The 20,911-nt window shown below is 37.3% G+C and overlaps 3 protein-coding genes across 16 annotated transcripts in view; 2 read left to right on the forward strand and 1 right to left on the reverse strand.

Moving 5' to 3' along the window:
- The window catches only part of NF1 (neurofibromin 1), a 222,318-nt gene that overhangs the window by 35,757 nt on the left and 165,650 nt on the right, over positions 1-20,911 (reverse strand). The window lies entirely within an intron of this gene.
- Positions 230-5,770, forward strand: EVI2A (ecotropic viral integration site 2A). The gene is made up of 2 exons (XM_084863160.1): positions 230-457; positions 2,700-5,770. The coding sequence occupies exon 2, from the start codon at positions 2,721-2,723 to the stop codon at positions 3,402-3,404; it is 684 nt and encodes a 227-aa protein (XP_084719286.1). The 5' UTR covers positions 230-457; positions 2,700-2,720; the 3' UTR covers positions 3,405-5,770.
- On the forward strand, positions 7,251-18,997 carry EVI2B (ecotropic viral integration site 2B). Of its 5 annotated transcripts, none has more exons than XM_084863158.1 (4): positions 7,251-7,399; positions 7,839-7,892; positions 11,361-11,531; positions 15,491-18,997. In XM_084863158.1, the coding sequence occupies exon 4, from the start codon at positions 15,514-15,516 to the stop codon at positions 16,858-16,860; it is 1,347 nt and encodes a 448-aa protein (XP_084719284.1). In that variant the 5' UTR covers positions 7,251-7,399; positions 7,839-7,892; positions 11,361-11,531; positions 15,491-15,513; the 3' UTR covers positions 16,861-18,997. The 5 variants fall into 5 exon arrangements, with proteins under 5 accessions (XP_084719284.1, XP_084719285.1, XP_084719283.1 ...); XM_084863155.1 differs by having other exon boundaries at positions 7,334-7,399; positions 11,463-11,531; XM_084863159.1 differs by lacking the exon at positions 11,361-11,531.

The raw sequence follows: 20,911 nt of genomic DNA on the forward strand, positions 1-20,911 counted from the left end.
AAAGATGATTTTAATGCTGCAGGGAAAATGCCATTTCATCTTCTTTGGAATGATACTAATATGTCATCCACAAGCATGCAAAGCAGGCATAGATAGTGAGCATAAGGTCAAACAGACATTAGGAGGAAAGCCCTCCCTGCCCTGGAGGCGGGATCTGCTCCACAAAGCCTCCTGTCATGCCAGTGGCCAACTAGACGAATTGGAGATTCTGGTGTTTTTTCCCCTGTGACATGTGCTTCAGTTGCAGCGAAAAGGAAATGTGTCATCATCTGTGGTTTGGTTCGAAAAGTGGAAAGCTAGCGGTACATGCCCTTTTTTGCTTCAGATTTACTTTAACATTCATACTTCTCCAAGTCTGTTCTGCTTTGTATTACTTTCAAGCTGTGCTCAAAGACAAGAAGAGAAGTGGCTTATTAAAATAAGGTTATAATCAGATTCTGGCCAACCATTTTGCAAGGTAGGTAATAAATATGGCTTTTCTTATGCCTTTTACTTATAACTTTGTACAGATTTGTGTTTGAGGAAGTGCTTCAAATAGTACCTAAGACTCTTACTAACAAAGTAGAATCGTAAGTGATGGAAAATGTATGCTGTTTTTTTTTCTTCTTTCTGTCCTATTAGGTAAAACTTGTTAGAAATGAGAAAGATTTACTATCACATTAGTTTTAAATTAGAACTAGGAAGAATCTGAGTTTAACCTCTACAGTCAATTGGAAAGTTTGGTTATGAAAAAAAGTTTAACAAAAGAAAATTTCTTATTATTAACGCTTAGGCATTATACATGTTATATGAAAATGACCAGAGATTAAACACACACACTTTTGATTTAAATTAGGGCTATAGAGACAGTCCTCTATTCTTGGGAACCTGTAAGGATAAGAGAAAGCCTCGTTTTGTTAACGGTTTGTTTATTTGGGGATGACAGCACATCTGGCTGAAGACAATCAACAGCAGGCCCATTATCCATCCCGTGGTAAGCACTGTTAAATGTGTGCGAAGCCAGGATGCGTACTACATTGTTAACCAACTAAGGAGACAATAACAACCCACTTTATATTATTTTACCAGCTATGCAGATGGCCAGTCTAGTATAAAAGGATAGAAATTGCTTCCTCACCCAATTTAAAGTATTTCTCTGTGAAAGAATCATAAAGAAGGCAAAGATTTATACCATTCAACTTAAAAATGAAGCTGAACACTTTTAGGTAGAAGTCAATGCAACGTATCTTTCACTGTTTATTAAAGGTCATAATCCAAAAGTAATCTTAATTCTAGAGCACATAAAAGTTTTTTTCCTCCCTACTATCAATAGGTGATATTATTTCAGAGGCTAATTTCCAGTTAGCATCATTTATTATAAGCTACTTCTTATAAACTATTTCTTATAAAACTGTGAAACTGGCTAGCAGCAGCACCTATGTTGCTTAGGAGTTGGGTCAGAATTGAAGAATTTCAGGTCCCTCCTAGATCTATGGAATCAAAGCTGCATTAAAAAAGGAGAATAATCTAGTTTTGTTCTAGTTCCCTTAAATGGATGCTAACAATAAAACAGTCTCATAAAAGAAGCTCCAACAAACTGGAATATTATTATAAAAGAGATAGTTCAATAATGGTGGTAAGTCTTTCTGGTTTACCAGTCCCTGAACAGATATACCCGTTCTATTTAAATCATCAGTTCTATGGTGGATACTGAGAATTAGAACAGTCTTGTCTCCTCTTTGTACTGGCTTCCAGGGAGCTCAGACCCAAAACTGAAAAGCAACCTTTTTATTTATATGCTGAGATGCTTACCATCTGCCTTGACTTCCCACATCTATCTAAAATCCCAAGATCCCGAGGCTCTATTTTTTTCCATTTTATTGTATACATTATTTTTTTTTAATTATGTCAAAATATTCACAGAAAAAAATGCTAGGCCTAAATAATATTAAAAAGTCAATAACTTTTGTTAAACTTCTGAGATTATTCAGAAGAGTTCTGCCTCTTTTTCTTATAATGCCAGGTTTTTAGGCTGAGAAGGATGACATGCCTGTGGCCTGTGCTTTCAGAAAGCCACAGTCAGTCAGGGGATACAGAGGTGAAACGAGAGAACCACCACCATAAAATTGCTTTCACAAATCCTGGGGATATATTTCTAAGGACCAGCTTTATTCTAAGCTCAAGATAAATACCCAAGAAGGAAAAACAAAAACAAACAAACAGAAAACCCACCCCAAACTCCTGTTGGCAGTCCATTTTCTTTTGGTTGCTACCACATTTCCCCTTTCCTGACCAGGAAAAAAAAGCTACTTGCATTTTATTTCCATGCATGAAGCAAAATGCCGAGGCCACATTTCTCCTTTACTATAAAGACTGATGACACATTTGTTAGAAGGTGGGGAGTTTCTGCAAAAAAGGATCCTTAAATGGGGAGGAATCAAAAAAGCAGAAGTATATGACTCAAAGCTGAAGTCTAGCATGCTTAAGAGGGAGAAAATATAAAACCATGGTATTCACTTAAAAGAAGAACAGAAATTAAAATTGTTTCTTTCTATACAGCCTAATAGGAAAAAAATATTGGTTGAGAAGGAATCGCAAATGTTAGGCATGAGTTGCAGCTTACTTGTAACATATCAGCTGCCCATCTTTTAATACAATTACCAAAATCAGAAACTGTAACTCTTTTACAAATTCTCAAATTATATTTCTATCCCCAACAGGTTACCCGCATTATCACGGACATGAAGCAAACAGGTCATTACCTGTATCTTGCCTTTCTGATGACAACCGTTTTTTCATTGTCTCCTGGGACAAGAACAAACTATACCCATCTGGGGGCTAACAACACTACTGTCTGGGATCCCGATATTCAAAACAAGACAGGCAGACATCAAAATGAAAACAGTAACACAAACTCCACCACTCCTAAAGTAGATAAAAAGAGCAATTCTACAAACATGCCTGAAATGGCAGCATCTTCCACCCCTAAGTCTGAACTGGAGCTTTATACATCTCCGGTTGCTAGGAGCAGCGCTCCGACATTACAGAGCATCGAAAACACAAGCAAAAGTCACAGCGAAATTTTCAAAAAAGAAGTCTGTGAGGAAAACAACAACAAAATGGCTATGCTGATTTGCTTAATTATAATTGCAGTGCTTTTTCTTATCTGCACCCTTCTATTTCTATCCACTGTGATTCTGGCAAACAAAGTCTCCTATCTCAGACGTTCAAAACAAGCAGGCAAGCGCCAGCCTCGAAGCAATGGCGATTTTCTGGCAAGCAGCGGTCTATGGCCTGCTGAATCAGACACTTGGAATAGAGCAAAACAGCTCACAGGGCCCAATCTAATGATGCAATCTGCTGGAGTGCTCACAGCTACCAGGGAAAAAAAAGATGAAGAAGGAACTGGAAAACTCACTAACTAACAGATGCTTTAGTGAAGAAAAATGCAAAGTAGCAATGGGAAACGTTAGGAAGTAAAAATGAATTGTTTGATATTTAATGTCAACATGTTGGTCTGATGGTCTAAATTTTAAACTGCAGGCCTTGCAATTTAGAATTAAGCAGGTGAGAAAGGGAGAAGTATGCCTGCTTATTTAATTACTTAAACTGTGCATTTTTGTCCTGACACTGAATATTTTAAAAAACAATTAATAAAACAACCAAAAATGTAAGGATGATTTTGAAGAAAAATTGAAGAAACTAATAGAAGTAGAAATTGACAAATATTTCTTGTTCAGCAACAATAGTTAGATGATCTTTGCATATAAGTAAACTTTGAATAGTTTTACTGTGTCCTTAGAGGCAAATATGCTTCAACATCTAACAGAATTCAAATTCCTAACTATATAGTTTAATGGTACTTCTTTGCTGAGTGTGACAAAATCCATACCAGCTCTTAAATCAACACAGCTAATTTTATGCTAGATGTTTTCATCTTTATATATGACACACATAAGAGAATGTTTTTCTACTATAAATATTTAACTAAAACTTTAAATTTTGTATAATAAATTAAGACTTTGTTAGAATAAAACTGACTATGTATATTTGCATTCACTTTACTATCTGAGAGAACACATGTAAAACACAATTGAAACAGATGAGATTATGGCTACAATAGAAAACTCCCTATAAATAAATGGAAAGCATACCTTACCATTTAAGTGTAACATACCTCTATCCACAGTAATAAAAGAGAAATATTCAAATTGACTATACCTCCACAATACCCATAAGCCAATCAGATGTGAGTATGCAAAGTAACCCAACAAATATGGCAGGTTAATTTGCATATGCAGGCATGAAGCAGCCGGGATGCCTGCTATGAGGGGGAGGATGGGGGCGGAGGGAGCTGCAGGAGCGGTGCTTGGGCTGAGAATGAAGACTTGCAGGCTCCCAGGCAGCCAGGAGCGAAGACAGGGGGAAAAAGGCCTATTCTTGTACGAATCTTTGTGCAACAGGCCTCTAGTTCTACAAATATTGCTCTTTCAATTATTTGTAGCAAATAACCAAAAGTTGATTTATTTTTTTCAACTTCAAGGACGCCAAGTGGCCTAATGACCAATTTCATTTTTTTTTACTATCAATGGGGAAAGAAAAGGTGTGTGTGTGTGTATGTCTGTGTGTCTTTGTTAATTTGGATAATAGGCTTTTTAAGGTAAATATTTAGCCTTTAAAAATGTTTTTATTGCCTTTTTTAGAGAGGAAGGGAAGGAAGAAACATCAATGTGAGAAACACGGATCAGCTTTCTCCTGTACACATGCTGACCAGAGACCAAACCCAAAATGGGCTTCTGCCCTGATTGGAAATCAAACTGGCAACCTTTTGTTGCACAGGACGATGCTCAATCAATTGAGCCTCACTGGCCAGGGCATGCTTAACATTTTAAGAAGCTGCATTCAAGTAAAATAGTGACTTACATTTAAGTAAAAACTTCTATCTTCAATTAAGCATATTACAAAAGTTGGTTTGAGAGATTTCCCAACTATCTACTACACTTGACACACGGCATACTAATTAAATACGAGGCCACATTTTACAAATCATATTCCTTATTGATCACTTATTTGGGGCAATATGCTAGCTATTAAGGAAAATATTTTACGTATTTTGTATAACCACAATCTTATTCTCCCTTCTAGGTTGACAATTCTCATGCTGGTTGTGTATCAGAATCACTTGGGAGTTTAAAAAATTCACCAATGCCTATTCCCACCCTCTCCTTATGATTTAATTAGAACAGGGTGAGCTTCAGGCATTGGTAATTTCTACGTAACTCCCTAGGTAATACTGCTCTTGGTCAAATTCACTTCTTACAAGTTCCATGGTGCCAACGATCTAGGTTACATCTTAAAATGAGAGGGGGAAATAGAACATCAATTTTATTATCAATGTATTACCATTTGTCAAAAAGTTAATTCCCTAAATAATAAATCATATATATATTATTTCAGATGACTCTAAATGTCAACAAAAAGTCCAAAGGAAAGCAAGAGATTACCCATGCCAAGCATGGTGACAGGAAGGAGGCTGAATTTTCAGGGGTAAAAGGGACCAGATTGAAATAAACCTGGGCAGAGCTCTGGTTTTGTACAAATTGAAAATTTGAGATTGTATACTGGAATACATAGTGATAACACAAAGCACTCCTTGAATCAAGTATCATATATAAATAGTTGCAGGAAGTTAAAATAATTTAGTATCTTTTTAAAAATAAGAAATTAGCTAGGCAACCAATATTCAATATACAGGTCAAACACTTTCTCACAATACAAGAAAGCATCTACTGCAGGATTTAATAGCCTACCTTGGCTATTAAACTTGTAACCTCAGAATGATACCATCCAATGATAGCTTATGAACATACAGAAGTAACTCCTTTCCAAACTTGGCAATGTTTAAAAATGAGAAGTTAAGCTATGTTTGAGTTCAAATGTTTTAAGTTGCTTCTGAACAAAGACACTTTTGTTTTCTATCCCTGGGTATTATGATCCACACACTTAATTTAGGGATTTTTAAAATAGTGAATCAAAAGTTTATAGCATTTTGATTATATTCTGCTCCATAGTAGGACCCCTCAAAATTTTTTTTGTACAAAGTAATAAGTCCTTTGCAGTTGAGAATGGGGTCTTAATAATCTGTGTTCCTCTGCAGTGACCAGGGGAAAGCAGGGCATGGTTTAACACTTACTGTTTGTTTCTACTGTAACACGTGCTATGTTAGATACTTTACGTTTATTTAATCCCATAATAAATGTAGAAACTAGAAATTATGATCTCCATTTTTCAGATGAGGAAACAGGCTAGAAGGTGACATGGCCAAAGAAATTTTTATTGAGACCGACTCATACCTTTTTCAATATATTTGCTCAGTTAACTTACTTAAAAAGTGATTCTGAAATTATTTTTCCATGGAGAAGTACCTACTTTGTAGATAATCAAAGTGTTGTGGACTTGAACTCAAATATCATTTAATTGCTCTGACTGGTTTTGTTCTGTGGTTAGAGCATTGGCCCTGGAACCGAAGGGTTGGGGGTTTGATTCCTAGTTAAGGGCACGTACTTGGGTTGCAGGTTTGCTCCCCAGGCTCTGGTCAGGGTGCCTGCAGGAAGCAACCAATCGATGTGTCTCTCTCATATCGATGTGTCTTTCTCCCTCCCCCCCCCCCCCCCCCCCCCGAGTCTCCATTCCACTCTCTCTAAATATTTCTCCAAAAAATAATTTTGGGTGAGGATTTAAAAAAATCATTTAATAAAGTATTTGGTCAAAAAAATTGGATTATACTTTTACCTGGGCTTTGCCTAAATTATGTATGAAGAAATAACATTAACATTTACTGCTACCTACTGCGAGACATTTGTACATGCTATATTATCTTATTTAATCCCCACAACAACTCAGGAAGAGAATCGGTCCTCCAGAGGAGGAAGTGGTGATTCAGAAGCGCAGTCACTTGCCTAAGGTCATACAAGTAAACAGAATTCATCATTCACATCTTACGAAAGAAATCTCACTGTGGGTGATAACCCAACTGGCAGTTTTTCCTTAGAACGTACAATTGGCTCCCAAAGCTCCATTCTAAATATTTATATTATAGAATCACATTACTAGAGAGCCTCCAGGGTTTACTTACAAACATTAATTAAAAGCGCTCAGGTAGCTACAAATCATGTAGCTCCAAAATGGGTTTTAAAATAAGTTCTGTTAAAGTAGTATATTTCTTAGTCATTTTGTGGCTGATTGCACTTCCGGAACCAACTATGATAAACTTCCTTTTTTTCTACAGAAACCATTTCAGTTTGCTAGAGGACCATTTTTAATCTAAAAGGAACCACCTCTTTTGCTTTCTTAGCCAAATCACCAAAATGTCCAGTTAGAACAAGAATTTAGCATCCTGCAAAAGAAGTTAACAGCTGAGGTAAGAAAATTTTCACACAGGCTATTTGGTTTGATCTTTGTTTTATTTAAGTCTTATTTTTAAAACTAAAATGACAGGAGTGTTTTAAACGTAAACTCTGCTAGTCTAAAGGTGTCTGTAATAGGTTTTGTGATTTTGTTGCGTGGAATTAAGAAATATTGAGTGTAGAGCTTGCCTTTAAGAAAAACATTCACCTAGGTTTGCATAATATAAAATTTCACCTAGGTTTTGCTAACCTTAGTTCCATAGTTAAAAGAAATAAGCTACAGCCCAGGCAGATAAACCTAACGGCTAGAAATAAAACTAGAATCCATGGATTATGACTGAATTTACAACCGCAAAATACCAGTTAAAAATTCTGATTTACTTTCTATAAAATTTTCCTGTACATAATGTAACTCATAGATTTAAATTATTTTTATTTTTTAATCCCTTTTAGTTTCCATAGCCACCTTCACTTAATTTATAAAGAAGCCAATGGAATATAGATGAGGTACCTGTTTTCATTACGATATATGCTTTATTTTTTTTATGCTTTATTTTTTATACAAATAGAATTTATATTTAAGAATTATAACATGAAAATATATTAAAAATTGTGACATGAAAATATTTTAAAAATTCACTAAGACAAAACTGTTATAAAATGTATCATCTACATATTTATGTCACATTATCTGCGACATTAGTAAACAGTGTAAAACAGATACAGAAAAAACACCCCCAGAGTGAACAATAGAAAATTGCTAATATGAATAAAAAATGCCTACTCTATGTGTAAACTGAGAAATTAAAGTGAATATCCTAAAAAATAAAAATTTCAAAGATTTTATATAGACTTACAATATCATGGAATAATAAATACATAGTCGATGATATCTTATATCAGCACTTCATAAATACTTATGGCTCACACTTATAGAGGTCCACTTTGGATTCCTTCTAAGTAACTATTACAAAAGTTAGAAAATAAAAATTCTAATCTCTTTTTTAGACAAAAGTTGTCCTTATATTTTTAAAGGGTCAGTCCTAAATTTAGAGTTCAATAGTACTTGTGTTTTTCAACTAATTCCAATAAAATCCTATTTAGAAGGAATTTATAAATTCTGAATAAGTTTAAATGCTAAATATAAATCTGGTCCTTTTCAATGTCTAATTTTTAAAAATCATGTCAAATATGACATCTTATATATGTAAACATTCAAAACTTCCCTATCTAATTTTAGTAGCTCTTTTCCTCCATAAGTTACATACCTGTTCCCAGAGAGCTCACATCTAATTTCTTCATAAAGCAGGTTTCATAATTTTACTATGAAAAGCAGTACAGCATATATAGTGATATGTCATAGAAGGAAAGGGCTCTGGTAGAAGACTGACATGGTTTTTGTATTAGTGCCACTACTTAAAGCTGTGACACTTTGGCAAATTACCCAACTTCTGTGCTTTCTCAGTATCTTTATCTGGAAGATAACACTACATTGCTCAGTAAAACAGCAAAGTACCTAGCATACTATTATTGTTAAAAGATGGTCATCAATACTTCCTATCATAGGGCAAGGTTAATTTCCCTTTCTGCTCTTCCTCAAGATATAGATTTGTTGTTTTATTCCTATTATGGTTTCATATCTTCACTAGTTGAAGTTACACTACTAATAGTTTTAAACTATTTTATATATATTGTTAACTTATTATCAAAGTAACCAAAACTCAGATACTATTTTTTTTAAATATATATTTTTATTGATTTTGTACAGAAAGGAAGGGAGAGAGATAGAGTTAGAAACATCGATGAGAGAGAGTCATCGATCAGCTGCCTCTTGCACACCCCCTACTGGGGATATGCCCGCAACCAAGGTACATGCCCTTAACCGGAATCGAACCCGGGACCCCTCAGTCTCCAAGCCGACGCTCTATCCATTGAGCCAAACTGGTTTCGGCAAGATACTATTTTTGATACTGTTCACTTACACTTGCCTTTCTGTCTAGGATATGGTCGTCAAATCTGATTCCCTTGATAAGCCAATGACATATTTCTTACATGTCCAATTTAACAGAATTAATTGTAAATGCTAGACCCTTTATATACTTATGTATTATACATTTTAGTATATGTCTAATATATGCGTACTCCTGCTTTTCTGGAAGTGTATTTTTTAAAAATTAATTAATTAATTAATTATTTTATTTTTTAATCTGCTGGCTCTTTTTTTTAAAATATATTTTATTGATTTTGTACAGAGAGTAAGGGAGAGAGATAGAGAGTTAGAAACATCAAAGAGAGAGAGTCATCGATCAGCTGCCTCTTGCACACCCCCTATTGGGGATATGCCCGCAACCAAGGTACATGCCCTTGACTGGAATCGAACCCGGGACCTTGCAGTCCCCAAGCCAATGCTCTATCCATTGAGCCAAACCGGTATCGGCTGGAAGTGTATTTTAAAATGCTTAGTTAAGCCTTATCTCTGAGTTAGAAAAAAGCCAGTTTCTTCACAATTATATGCACTATTTCTTTTTTAAAGTCCTGTTCAGTCTTTTCTGAACTATTCTAAATTGTGTAGAATTCTATACAGATTCAAGCATCCTGACATAGCACACTCTAGAAGGATAGACAACTAATTGAAGCATGGGAAGTAGAATTTGGATTTAATATTATCATGGAATAATAAACGTCAGTTTTAATCTATATATATATATATAAAAGCCTATATCTATATATATTTAACCTATATATATTTAATATATATATATGTAAGCAACTGGCCGACAAGCAGATGTTCGACTGGTAGGTATGATGCACACTGACCACCAGGGAGCAGTTGCTAAATGCAGGAGTGAAAAGTACAGGCATGGAAACACTGTATAGACTGATGAATCTCAGAGGGAAGGGGAGAGGGAGGAGGGCAGGAAGAGATTAAAAAAGACCTTATATGCATACTAGAGGCCCAGTGCACAGATTCGGACACTGGTGGAGTCCCTTGGTCTGGCCTGTGCCCTCTTGCAATCCAGGACCCCTGGGAGATGTTGGAGAGCCGGTTTTGGCCTGATCCTCACAGGCCAGGCCAAGGGACCTCACTAATGCACTAATCCATGCACCAGGTTTCTAGTCCTATCTAATAAAGAGGGAATATGCTAATTGACCCTCACACCATCACTAAGATAGCAGTGCCTACAGCCAATGAGGAAATAGATTAATTGACCACCCCACCCTCAAAGATGGCGGCGCACACAGCCAATAAGGAGGGACTATGCTAGTTGATTGCCCCCCCCCAAAGGTGGCGACACCCACAGCCAATGAGGGAATATGCTAATTGATTCCCACCCTCAAAGATAGCAACACCCACAGCCAATGAGGAGGGAATATGCTAATTGACTGCCATGCCCTCAAAGATGGCAGCGCTCAGTCCCCTCAGTCCCACTAGGGCGGCAGGCAAGCGGCAAGGCCAGGCCCAGCCCTAGGTGGGCCCAGCTGCTCCATGCACCTGCCTCTTGAGTCCCCCAGTCCCCTTAGCCCCCTAGCCCCCCAGGGCTGGCCCGAGGCATAGGGAAGCCTCAGATGGCAGCCGCCCAGCCACCCAGGGCTGCTTGAGGCTCAGGTAATCAGGACAGACTAAGGCTTGTGCTGCTGGCAGTGGCAGCAGCAGAGGCATGATGGGGCATTGCCTTCCCCTGATTGCCGGGTGGCCTCCTGCCCATGAGGGCTCCCAGACTGAGAGGGGCAGGCTGTGCTGATGGACCCTCCCCCCCAGTACATGAATTTTCATGCACCAGGCCTCTAGTATTATCATAAGGCTTAAACGATAAATAAAAAAATCATATACCGAAGGTCCTATGATCTTCCTACTGACAAATTAGGCTATGAACCTATCAAAACTGATCTTACAAACTAAACTGTGTTTATAATTATGATTATTGTTTGGGCTCTTTCCTTTCCTAATGCACCCTTTTTTTTTTTAACTAATAGAAAAGAGGAACAATGTGGGTTTAAAAAAAAATTTAAGCAAAGTGACAAAAGAGAACATTTTTGACTGAAGATAATTCATGGTCTATATTTCTGTTGCTTAAGATGGCATTTTTCAACACTAAATGGAAACTCTGAAGAATAACATCTGTTGATGAGGCCTTTTCTTGGCAGGTGGGTGGAAATCGGTAAGAATAGCAGCTAGGAAATGATAACCATCTAGCGGTGGTTCAAATACCCATATTTATGACAAAAATTTCTTATTTTTTGATGGTTAAACCTTTAGTGCCTAGTCTGTGTGGCTCAGTGGTTGAGTGTCAATCCAGGAACTGAGGGGTTGAGGCACATTTGGAGTTGCAGGCTCAGTCTCCAGAAGGCGCTGTGCAGGAGGCAGCCAATCAATGATGATTCTCTTTCTTTCTTTTTTTTTTTTTTTAAATATATTTTATTGATGTTTTACAGAGAGGAAGGGAGAGAGATAGAGAGCCAGAAACGTCAATGAGAGAGAAACATCGATCAGCTGCCTCTTGCACACCCCCTACTGGGGATGTGCCCGCAACCAACGTACATGCCCTTGACCGGAATCGAACCTGGGACCTTTAAGTCCGCAGACCGACGCTCTACCACTGAGCCAAACCGGCTTCGGCTGATGATTCTCTTTCATTGATGTTTCTATCTCTGTATCCCGCCCCCTTACTTTCTCTCTAAAAATAAAAAAAAACGTATTTTTAAAAATTTGTTTTTAAAAAGCCTTTAGTAAAATAGATAAAATGCAGAATTTATTAACTTGGATCTCACTTTTTTTGCTTACATTCTAAGTATAAATAAATAGTGAAAAAGTTAAATGGAAGGAAGCCAACTTTACTGGGCTCCTAAAATACATGGCAACCTCTTATAAAAAAATCAAAATATAAAAACAATGCAGTTTATGGTAGTAGAGAAAGAGCATATTTTTTGAAATCAGATGATGAGTACAAATTGCCAGCCTGCCACCATTAATTGGGCAAATTGCTTAACACATTTGAATTTGTTTCTTTATCTATAAATCAAGGACTTTTCTATCTTCTACATCAGTGTTTCCCAAACTTCTCTCATGCTGAGAATCACCTGGTGGAGTTGTTAAACTACAGATTCCTGAATCCCAACTAAGAAGTGCTAAACTAGATTTTTTGGGAACATATAGGTAAAATTGTGTTCTTAAACAGAGCACTAAGTTAAGTATACAATTTTACCTATATGTTCCCAAAAATTCTAGTTTAGCACTTCTTAGTTGGGATTCAGGAATCTGTAGTTTAACAACTCCACCAGGTGATTCTCAGCATGAGAGAAGTTTGGGAAACACTGTTCTACATAGTTAAAGGTTAAATGAAATAAAGTATGTAAAATACTTAAGATAGTATAGCAGATAGTATGTTCTAGATACTTAAGTATTTTTCTTTGTTTCTTTCTGCCTTCTTCAAGGTTCTTTATAATCTTATTTGAGGGAGTGAGGATAATAAAAAGAAAAAGTGAAAAGATAATAAAAATAAACAGGATTATTTAAGAAATTAGAAGTTTAAGTGAAATAAATACATGAAGACTTATTTAAGGAACCATAAAGACAACAGGAACTAAGGAGGTTCAGGGAATGACTAATTTCTCTGGGCTGTGGTCAGTTACAGAGAACTTGGTTTCGGAAGGGGAATTTAAACTGAGGTCTAGATGAGGACAGGTTCAGATAGGCAGTCAGTAGGGGGAAAGGGCTGGGTTTGAAAAAAGAACACACTCTAAGCGGGTAAAAACGCATAATTAACAGTGTCTGTTTAGGAAACAAAGTGTGTCTTCAGAAAGTACGTCAGATGGGAAAGAGGTGCAGTCAGAGGCTGTATGAGAAGCTTCAGTTAAGAGATATGAGTCGGGACTGCTTAAGCTCAGGCCAGAAGAAGAAAACTCAGTAGAGAATTTTATGTTGACAGCAATGGGGAATCACAAGCAAGGGAGAAGTAACCTGGCCATATGTGCTTTTAAGATTAATTCATCAGCAGTGAGCAGGAGAGTTTAAAGAAGAAATATTTTTAAATTTAGGCTGGAAGTACTAGAGAGAAAATAAAGACTATACAGAAAAAAAATAATTTTTTTTCTATGAAAATAGGATAATTTATCATCATTGTGTACCAAGTAATAGGAGTAAGCAATGAAAACTACTCAAATACAATGAAATCTATTTATTTGCAAAAGTTGAGGGAGCTCCTCTTCTCCTTTTATTGTACCTTGTACAGAACATCAAATCCCTCTCAGATTGGCCTACGAATCATAGAAAAACCATAGTTTCTAATCTAACACACTGGGATCTAACACACTGAGACTCCCTTCTCCCACACGTTAAAAAAAATAACTGAATAGTTACCACTGTGATTAATGAGTGTGAAACAAGAATATTACACACAGAATATAGTGTTACTAGAATTCCTCACTTTAGGGATAACACAATTGAGAACAGGACAGATTAAATGGCCAATTCTCATCGTTGGATAGGAAGTTAGATGACTGAAGAAGAACTGGAACTTAACTTTTCAAATTTAAGCATCTGCCACATCTTACAAATAGCCCTAGCTGCCAAATGTATACATGCAAATGTACACATGCCCTCTTTCCCCATGCCTGGATGCTGTTCTCCCAGATGTAACATTTTATTTGCTTAGTTACATATCTTTCAAGATTCAGTTCAAGTTTTACTTCCCTAAAGCCTTCCCAGGCTAGATCGGTTCCTTTGTCTCTCTCCTGCATACCGTTAGGAGAAAACTCATCAAATTATTGTAATTATTTAGTGCTTGTTTGTTTTTACAACTAAAATCATTCCCCCACCCTACCTTCTAAACCTAGAAGAGGGCCTGACAAAAAGATGATGTTTATCAATAAAAGAATGAAAGCAGCAGCAGGACTCCTTTACCAACTGTGTAAAACTGACTCATCCAGATTCAAAGCTCACGTTAGGATTTTGAGCCATGGACTCTGAGCTGAATCCTTTAAAAGTATGAGGTCTTAACATAAAATTTATAGTGCTAAACACTGATAATGTTGCAAAGATTACTCATAAAATAGACTCTGTGCATAAGAATCGCACACAGGTATTACCATTAAAAAGAGAGAAGTTGGGAGAGTCTGTTTTGAGATGAAGAGGTATTCTATTGTAAACGTTGAATTTGCTGATACTGGGATGTATACATGGAAATGTCCATCAACAAGTCATACAAATGGTATTGGAATTAAGATTTTGGCTTGATGTGCATGTTTGGGAGCTTTGGCATAAAGGACAGTGCTGAAATCTTACAGACTCAGGATCAAAGAAAAGTATATAACATGAGGACTGACTATCAAGTACCAATATTTAGCAGACTAGAGAAAAACAGGAGCTAGTCAGATTAATACAAAAGGAAGACTATTATACAGAGCTCTTCGAATAGTAGTGAAGGAATAGTCAGTTAAGAAAAATATGGGCCAAAACCGGTTTGGCTCAGTGGATAGCATCGGCCTGCGGACTGAAAGGTCCCGGGTTTGATTCCAGTCAAGGGCACGTACCTTGGTTGCGGGCACATCCCCAGTGGGGGGTGTGCAGGAGGCAGCTGGTGGATGTTTCTCTCTCATAGACGTTTCTAACTCTCTATCCCTCTCCCTTCCTCTCTGTGTAAAATCAATAAAATATATTAAAAAAAAAGAAAAGAAAAAGAAAAATATGGTCAAGAGAGGGGGGAAAGAGAAAGAAAGAAAAGATCTTTGGATAAAATAATAGATGGTTTCTGGTATCCTTCAAGGCAGCAGGATCAATGTATTTCAAATCACAGAGAAAAAGTAGGGAGTACCTGGAACCGGCATTCAGAGCCTATGTATTTGAGAAGTTTGTGAAATGAAGGATTGTAATGCAGTGAAGCAGGCCCAAGTCCAGATCTTATGAAACAATTAAAGAGAAAGCACTGCTAGTAAGATCCAAATGTTATATGGTAAGTTAGAGCATATTCAAGAGTTGTTTGCACTAGCCATTAGTGTATCAAGTCTAAGATAGGAATAATAAATACTTATCAGTTACCTACCTACTTTATGCCAGACTTCAAATGAGATCTAACTGTCTGTCTTTTTTCTTTTCATTATAAAACTAGTGATAAAAAGGAAACATTCTGAAATGGATCCCAAATACTTCATCTTAATTTTGTTTTGTGGATACCTGAACAATGTATTTTCCTCAGAGACAAATGCAAATGCAACAGAGTCACAACCACAGCCTACTTTATTTAGATCATCGATGCCACATGTCTTGGCTAATTCTCAAAACACAACAGAGAACCCTTTGGGTCAATCAACACAACGCAAAGACATTTCTTCTGGACAATCGACTGCCGAGGTTGCTGCTGGACAACCAACAGCAGTTGCTGCTGGGACACCAGCAGCACATACTTCTGCTGGACCACTTACCTATAACATCACCAGACAACCAACATCAACGGCCAACACCACCTCCCAACAAACAGCACAACCTGTGTTCACCCCCGGCAGACAGCTAGCAACACCCGCCCATACTTCTATCAGGCAACCGCCACCATTGGTCTATGGATCCACTCAACGACCATCGTCTGTTCACACCTCTGCTAGAAAACCAGTATCACCGACTATTCAAAATGTATCCATACAACCAACACCAGCTGCCGAAACTTTACCTGGGATTACACCAGGATTCATCCCAGAAGATACTGGTGCCACACAAATACCACATAAAAGCAATTCTAATTCAACAGCTGCCATAATAGTTGGTATAATTCTGATTTCAATGTTGGTAGCTATTATCATGATTGTACTATGCAAATGCTTGAGAAAACCAGTTTTAAATGACCAAAACTGGGCAGGCAGATCTCCATTCGCTGATGGTGAAACCCCTGATTTATGTTTGGATAATATCAGAGAAAATGAAGTATCCACAAAACGTACATCAATTATTTCACTTATGGCCTGGAAACCAGGCAAAAGCACACCTGTAACAGATGACTTAGAAATTAAGTTGTTTGAATCAAGTGAAAACATTGACGATTCCAACACCCTCAAAACAGAGAAAATAAAAGATCAAGGAAATGGTACATCCGAGGAAAGTGCTGGTGGATCAACAATTGGCACTGCCGTTTCTTCTTCAGATGACGCAGATCTGCCGCCTCCTCCTCCCCTTCTTGATTTGGAAGGACAGGAGAGTAACACATCTGACAAACCCACAGTGACAACTGCATCTCCTCTTCCAAATGACTCCACCAGTCTCCCACCACCTCTGGACTGTCTCAGTCAAGTCTGTGAAGATCGTAATTCTGAGTACCAACAGTCACTTCCGCCTCCCCTTGACTCACCTAACTTGCCCCTGCCACCAGATTTGATGAAAACTCTGGAAGATTCCAACAATGAGATTCAATGTCAGGAGCTATCTATTCTTCCTAACTCTGAGCAAGATCTCAACGAATCCCTGCCACCCCCACCTGCAGAACTGTTATAAATATCACAGCTTATTAGCTAATTTTTCATCCTTTTCAAAGGACTCTCTCTTTTGTTTTTCTTCATGTGATGAAAGATATTAAACGGCAACTGATAGCCAATTTTGATTTTTATTCAGTAACTAGTACTTGAAATCTGCCCATGTGCATAGGTAAAACTTACTATATATGTATAAACAGTGATCTATTGACTGGCTATAGCCTCTAACTTTAATGTAGAGTATACTTTACATATGTGGATGGTATATGTGTCAATAACTTAACCCTACGTATACTTGTCATCACCTAATAGTTCCCCCCCCTGCCCCCGTGAAAAGCTGTGTATCAAGTTACCTTGAATAAATAAAATTTTATTTTTCCATTTCAAAGTTTGAGGTGGAGGAAAGGAAAAATTAAATACATACTCCAAGTTTTAAACAAAATACCAAATTTTAAATTAATACCTCTAGTATTAAAATAAATATTCTAAGTTCATGGGCAAGAGTAATTAAAACGCATGTTTAAAAATGGAGAAATTTTCTTTCTCTACTTCTCATTGAAAATAGTAAAGCAAACACACTAAAACATCAAAATTGGGGGTTGGGGACATTTACTCTGGAAAAAAAATGGGCATGCACCATAAAATGTAGACATTTCTTGTCTTATTGGGGAGCACAAATTTTGAAACCAGCCTCTTTATATGCCTGAAGAACTCAAACAAAATGAAATCTTACAAAGAAAACAAAAACACTTCTATGGCTTCATTTCAAATTTGGATGATTTTCCCAAGAAAAACAGATTGTATTGATATACAGATGGTTCTCAACTTTCATTAAATTCATACTTGACATTTAAGCACCATACATTTAAACTCTTTAACCACCTTTCTTGTGCAGAATTTCTTCTCTTATCCATTACCAGATGAGTAATAAATCTGAGTTATCAGAGTAGGAATGAACTCAATCTTTGTCAAAGGTGGAGTGTGTTCATCTATGCATATGCAGATGTCAGCCAGGGCCCGCAATAGAGCTCCATTGCCCAATAAGCATATATTCACTCTCTTTACCTCCCTAACTCCTGGGGGAAACAGTCACTTAGAATGAAGTGTGGTGACCTTTTTGGTAGCTTAATGTTGGAACCTCTCATAGTTCTAGGATTTTTCTGGACAAAAAACAGTATTTATTGTAGCATGGTGTTCAAGAAACTAAGTTCCATATTTAATAAAAATTAGCAGCTTTTGGACAATGAAATTTTACATACAAAGTTTCTCTTTAAATCTTTTAAGCCATTCCTTACTGACCATTAAAACCTTTTATCTGCAGAAACACTTCCTTGAGCTGCTTATTTTTCCTGAATGAGTATGATGTTTACTGTCATACTACTTTGGTTCTCTCTGTCTTCCAAATTAAAGTTTCTTTCATTGTATTTTTCAAACTTTGAACTTTTAAGGTTAATTTTCCTAGCAGTAATCAGGAGCTTAATAATTTCCCATTATTCTTTTGAGTTTTAAGTATTCTAGTTATGGTAAATAAGACATGTTTTTATACCAGTTAAGACTTTAACTTGCCTTAAAATTATCATAATCTTTCTAATTTTACATATAAGATTGTTACTTAACGGGGTCTTTCCACACTTTTGCTCTTCTTTTTCATCACCTTCTTTCCTGACCTCTTGAAGGATCAGTATTGAGAAATATAAGAAAATATCAACTCTCACAAATAAATTAAAAACTGATGATCTGGTCATAGTCTTGTCTGATTTCTTCAAATACAATAGGCAATTTTTCTCCTTTTGTTCTTTATCTAATAAAACAGACTATTGCTAGCAGGTGGTTTTGTTGTTTGTTTTGTGTTTTAAGAAATTCTCTGTGAGGGGTTAAATAATTCCTATTTACTGCATGCAATTTCCCCCTACTGAGGTCAGTGGAAGCTGAGCAGCCAAACTGGCAATTCTTGCTTAATCAACAGAAAGAAATGCAAACCAATAAAAGAAATAAAGGAGAGAAGAAAATGTTGGATCAAAGAAAAAACATACTGAAAAGATTAAAGAACTAGGATCCAGAAGAAGAAGTTTGTTTCATGAATATGGCAAAATAGCAAGGCACAGGGTAATTAAAAGCAGACTGAACTACATACCGCACACCAATAATGCTCTTACCAGATCAGCATCAACTAGATTCAGAAACAACCCTGATGACCATCTAGTTCAACCCCTTTTATTTGTTTTTTTAAAAAAAAATATATATTTTATTGATTTTGTACAGAGAGGAAGGGAGAGAGATAGCAAGTTAGAAACATCGATGAGAGAGAGTTATCGATCAGCTGCCTCTTGCACACCCCCTACTGGGGATGTGCCCGCAACCAAGGTACATGCCCTTGACCGGAATCGAACCTGGGACCCTTCAGTCCCCAAGCCGACGCTCTATCCACTGAGCCAAACCGGTTTCGGCATCAACCCCTTTTATTTGTTAAGTGCTGAGAAAACACACACAGAGAGTATAAGTGACTTGTTTAGAAGTGGTATTAAAAGCTAAGTTTGTTCAACACCCTTTTCGCTAATATAAGACCAAAGAGTACCTACTCCATGCACTGCAACAAATGTTTATTAAACATGTATACATGTTTAATATACAACAAAGAAGTTAAAAAAATAATAATAATAAAACAAAATAAAATAAAAACGTGTATTGCATTTAGTGTTGGTGGTGGGGAGACAATGAATTAGATGAAGAGTGACCTGCAATTGTTATTACCTAATTCTGATTAAAAAAAAGTAAAGTAGCAAAATATTTGGACACCTAGCATTAAAACACTGTGATGCTGGCACATAATTAGACACAGATCAATGGAACAGACGGAAAGTTTAAAAATAGATTCCAATCTCAAATTAATGAGGAAAAGTATTGGAACAGTTAGATATATATTTGGGGAAAAAATAAAATTGTATCTATAGGTCACACTATATTGGAATAAGCACCAAATAGACCAGAGATCTAAATATAAAAAAAATGAAATTATATAATAAGTGAAAATATCCGTACATTCTTTTATAATTTGGAAATAAGAAAAACCTTCCTAGCTGACACTCAAAATCAAGAAGCAATAAAAAGAAAAATCCAGTTACTGAAAACTTTTAAATGGCAAGAACCAACATAAAAAGTCACCATAATAGTCAAAAGACAAATGGCAAACTGAAAAAAACCAAAAACAATCTAAATTAAGTAAAGGGGTACTATCTCTAAAATTTAAAACATACACAAAACTCCCAAATACAGACCCACAACACAACAACAATAACAACAACAACAAAATACGCAAAACATATAAAAGACAATCAGAGATGAAAAATTTTAAGTGGTTCTTAAAAACATATACAAAGATATACAAGCTTCCTCATAATAAGAGCGATACATTTAAAATTATACTATGTAGGAGGATCCAAGATGGCTGCTCGGGTATACACCTAGCCGCAGCAGCTCACAACAATTTCAAAGGAATACAACTAAAATGTAGAGTGGACATTGCCCAGAGCTACAGGTAGTCGACTGACTGAAAACTCTACAATAGGAAGGAGGGAGAAAACCAGAAGGAAAATCAGAGGAGCTGAAAAAAAGCCTAAGGTACGGAGACATGCTGCGCGCTCGCACGCACGCGCGTGCGGAGAGGTCGCAGCCGGAGAGGAGGAGAGGGCTGGGTGCTGCCTGGCGTTCCCTAGCAGGAAGGAAATAGAACCCCCAGCCTGGGCTGAACCCCCGAACCGGCAGCGCTGAGCCCCAAGTTATGTGCCAGACCCTGGGGACCCAGGCTCCGGCAGGGGGAGACAATCCCGGGGGACGGCGAAATGCGGGGCCCCCGGAGTCGCGCGCACATGGCGCGCAGAGGACTGAATGTTGACTCTGATGCTGGATTACCCTAGCCGGAAGAAACAAAGCCTCCGGCGGCAGCTCTGAGCCTCAGTCCAGACCTCCCCGAACTCCAGGTCTGGGCCAGTCCCTGGGGACCCAGGCTCGGGCAGGGGGAGACGGGGCTGCGAGGTGGAGTCCTGGGAGCGCGGCGAAAGGCCGAGCCCCCGGAG

This window comes from Pipistrellus hanaki (assembly GCF_964339955.1).
Source record: "Pipistrellus hanaki genome assembly, chromosome: 16".
NCBI lineage: Eukaryota > Metazoa > Chordata > Mammalia > Chiroptera > Vespertilionidae > Pipistrellus > Pipistrellus hanaki.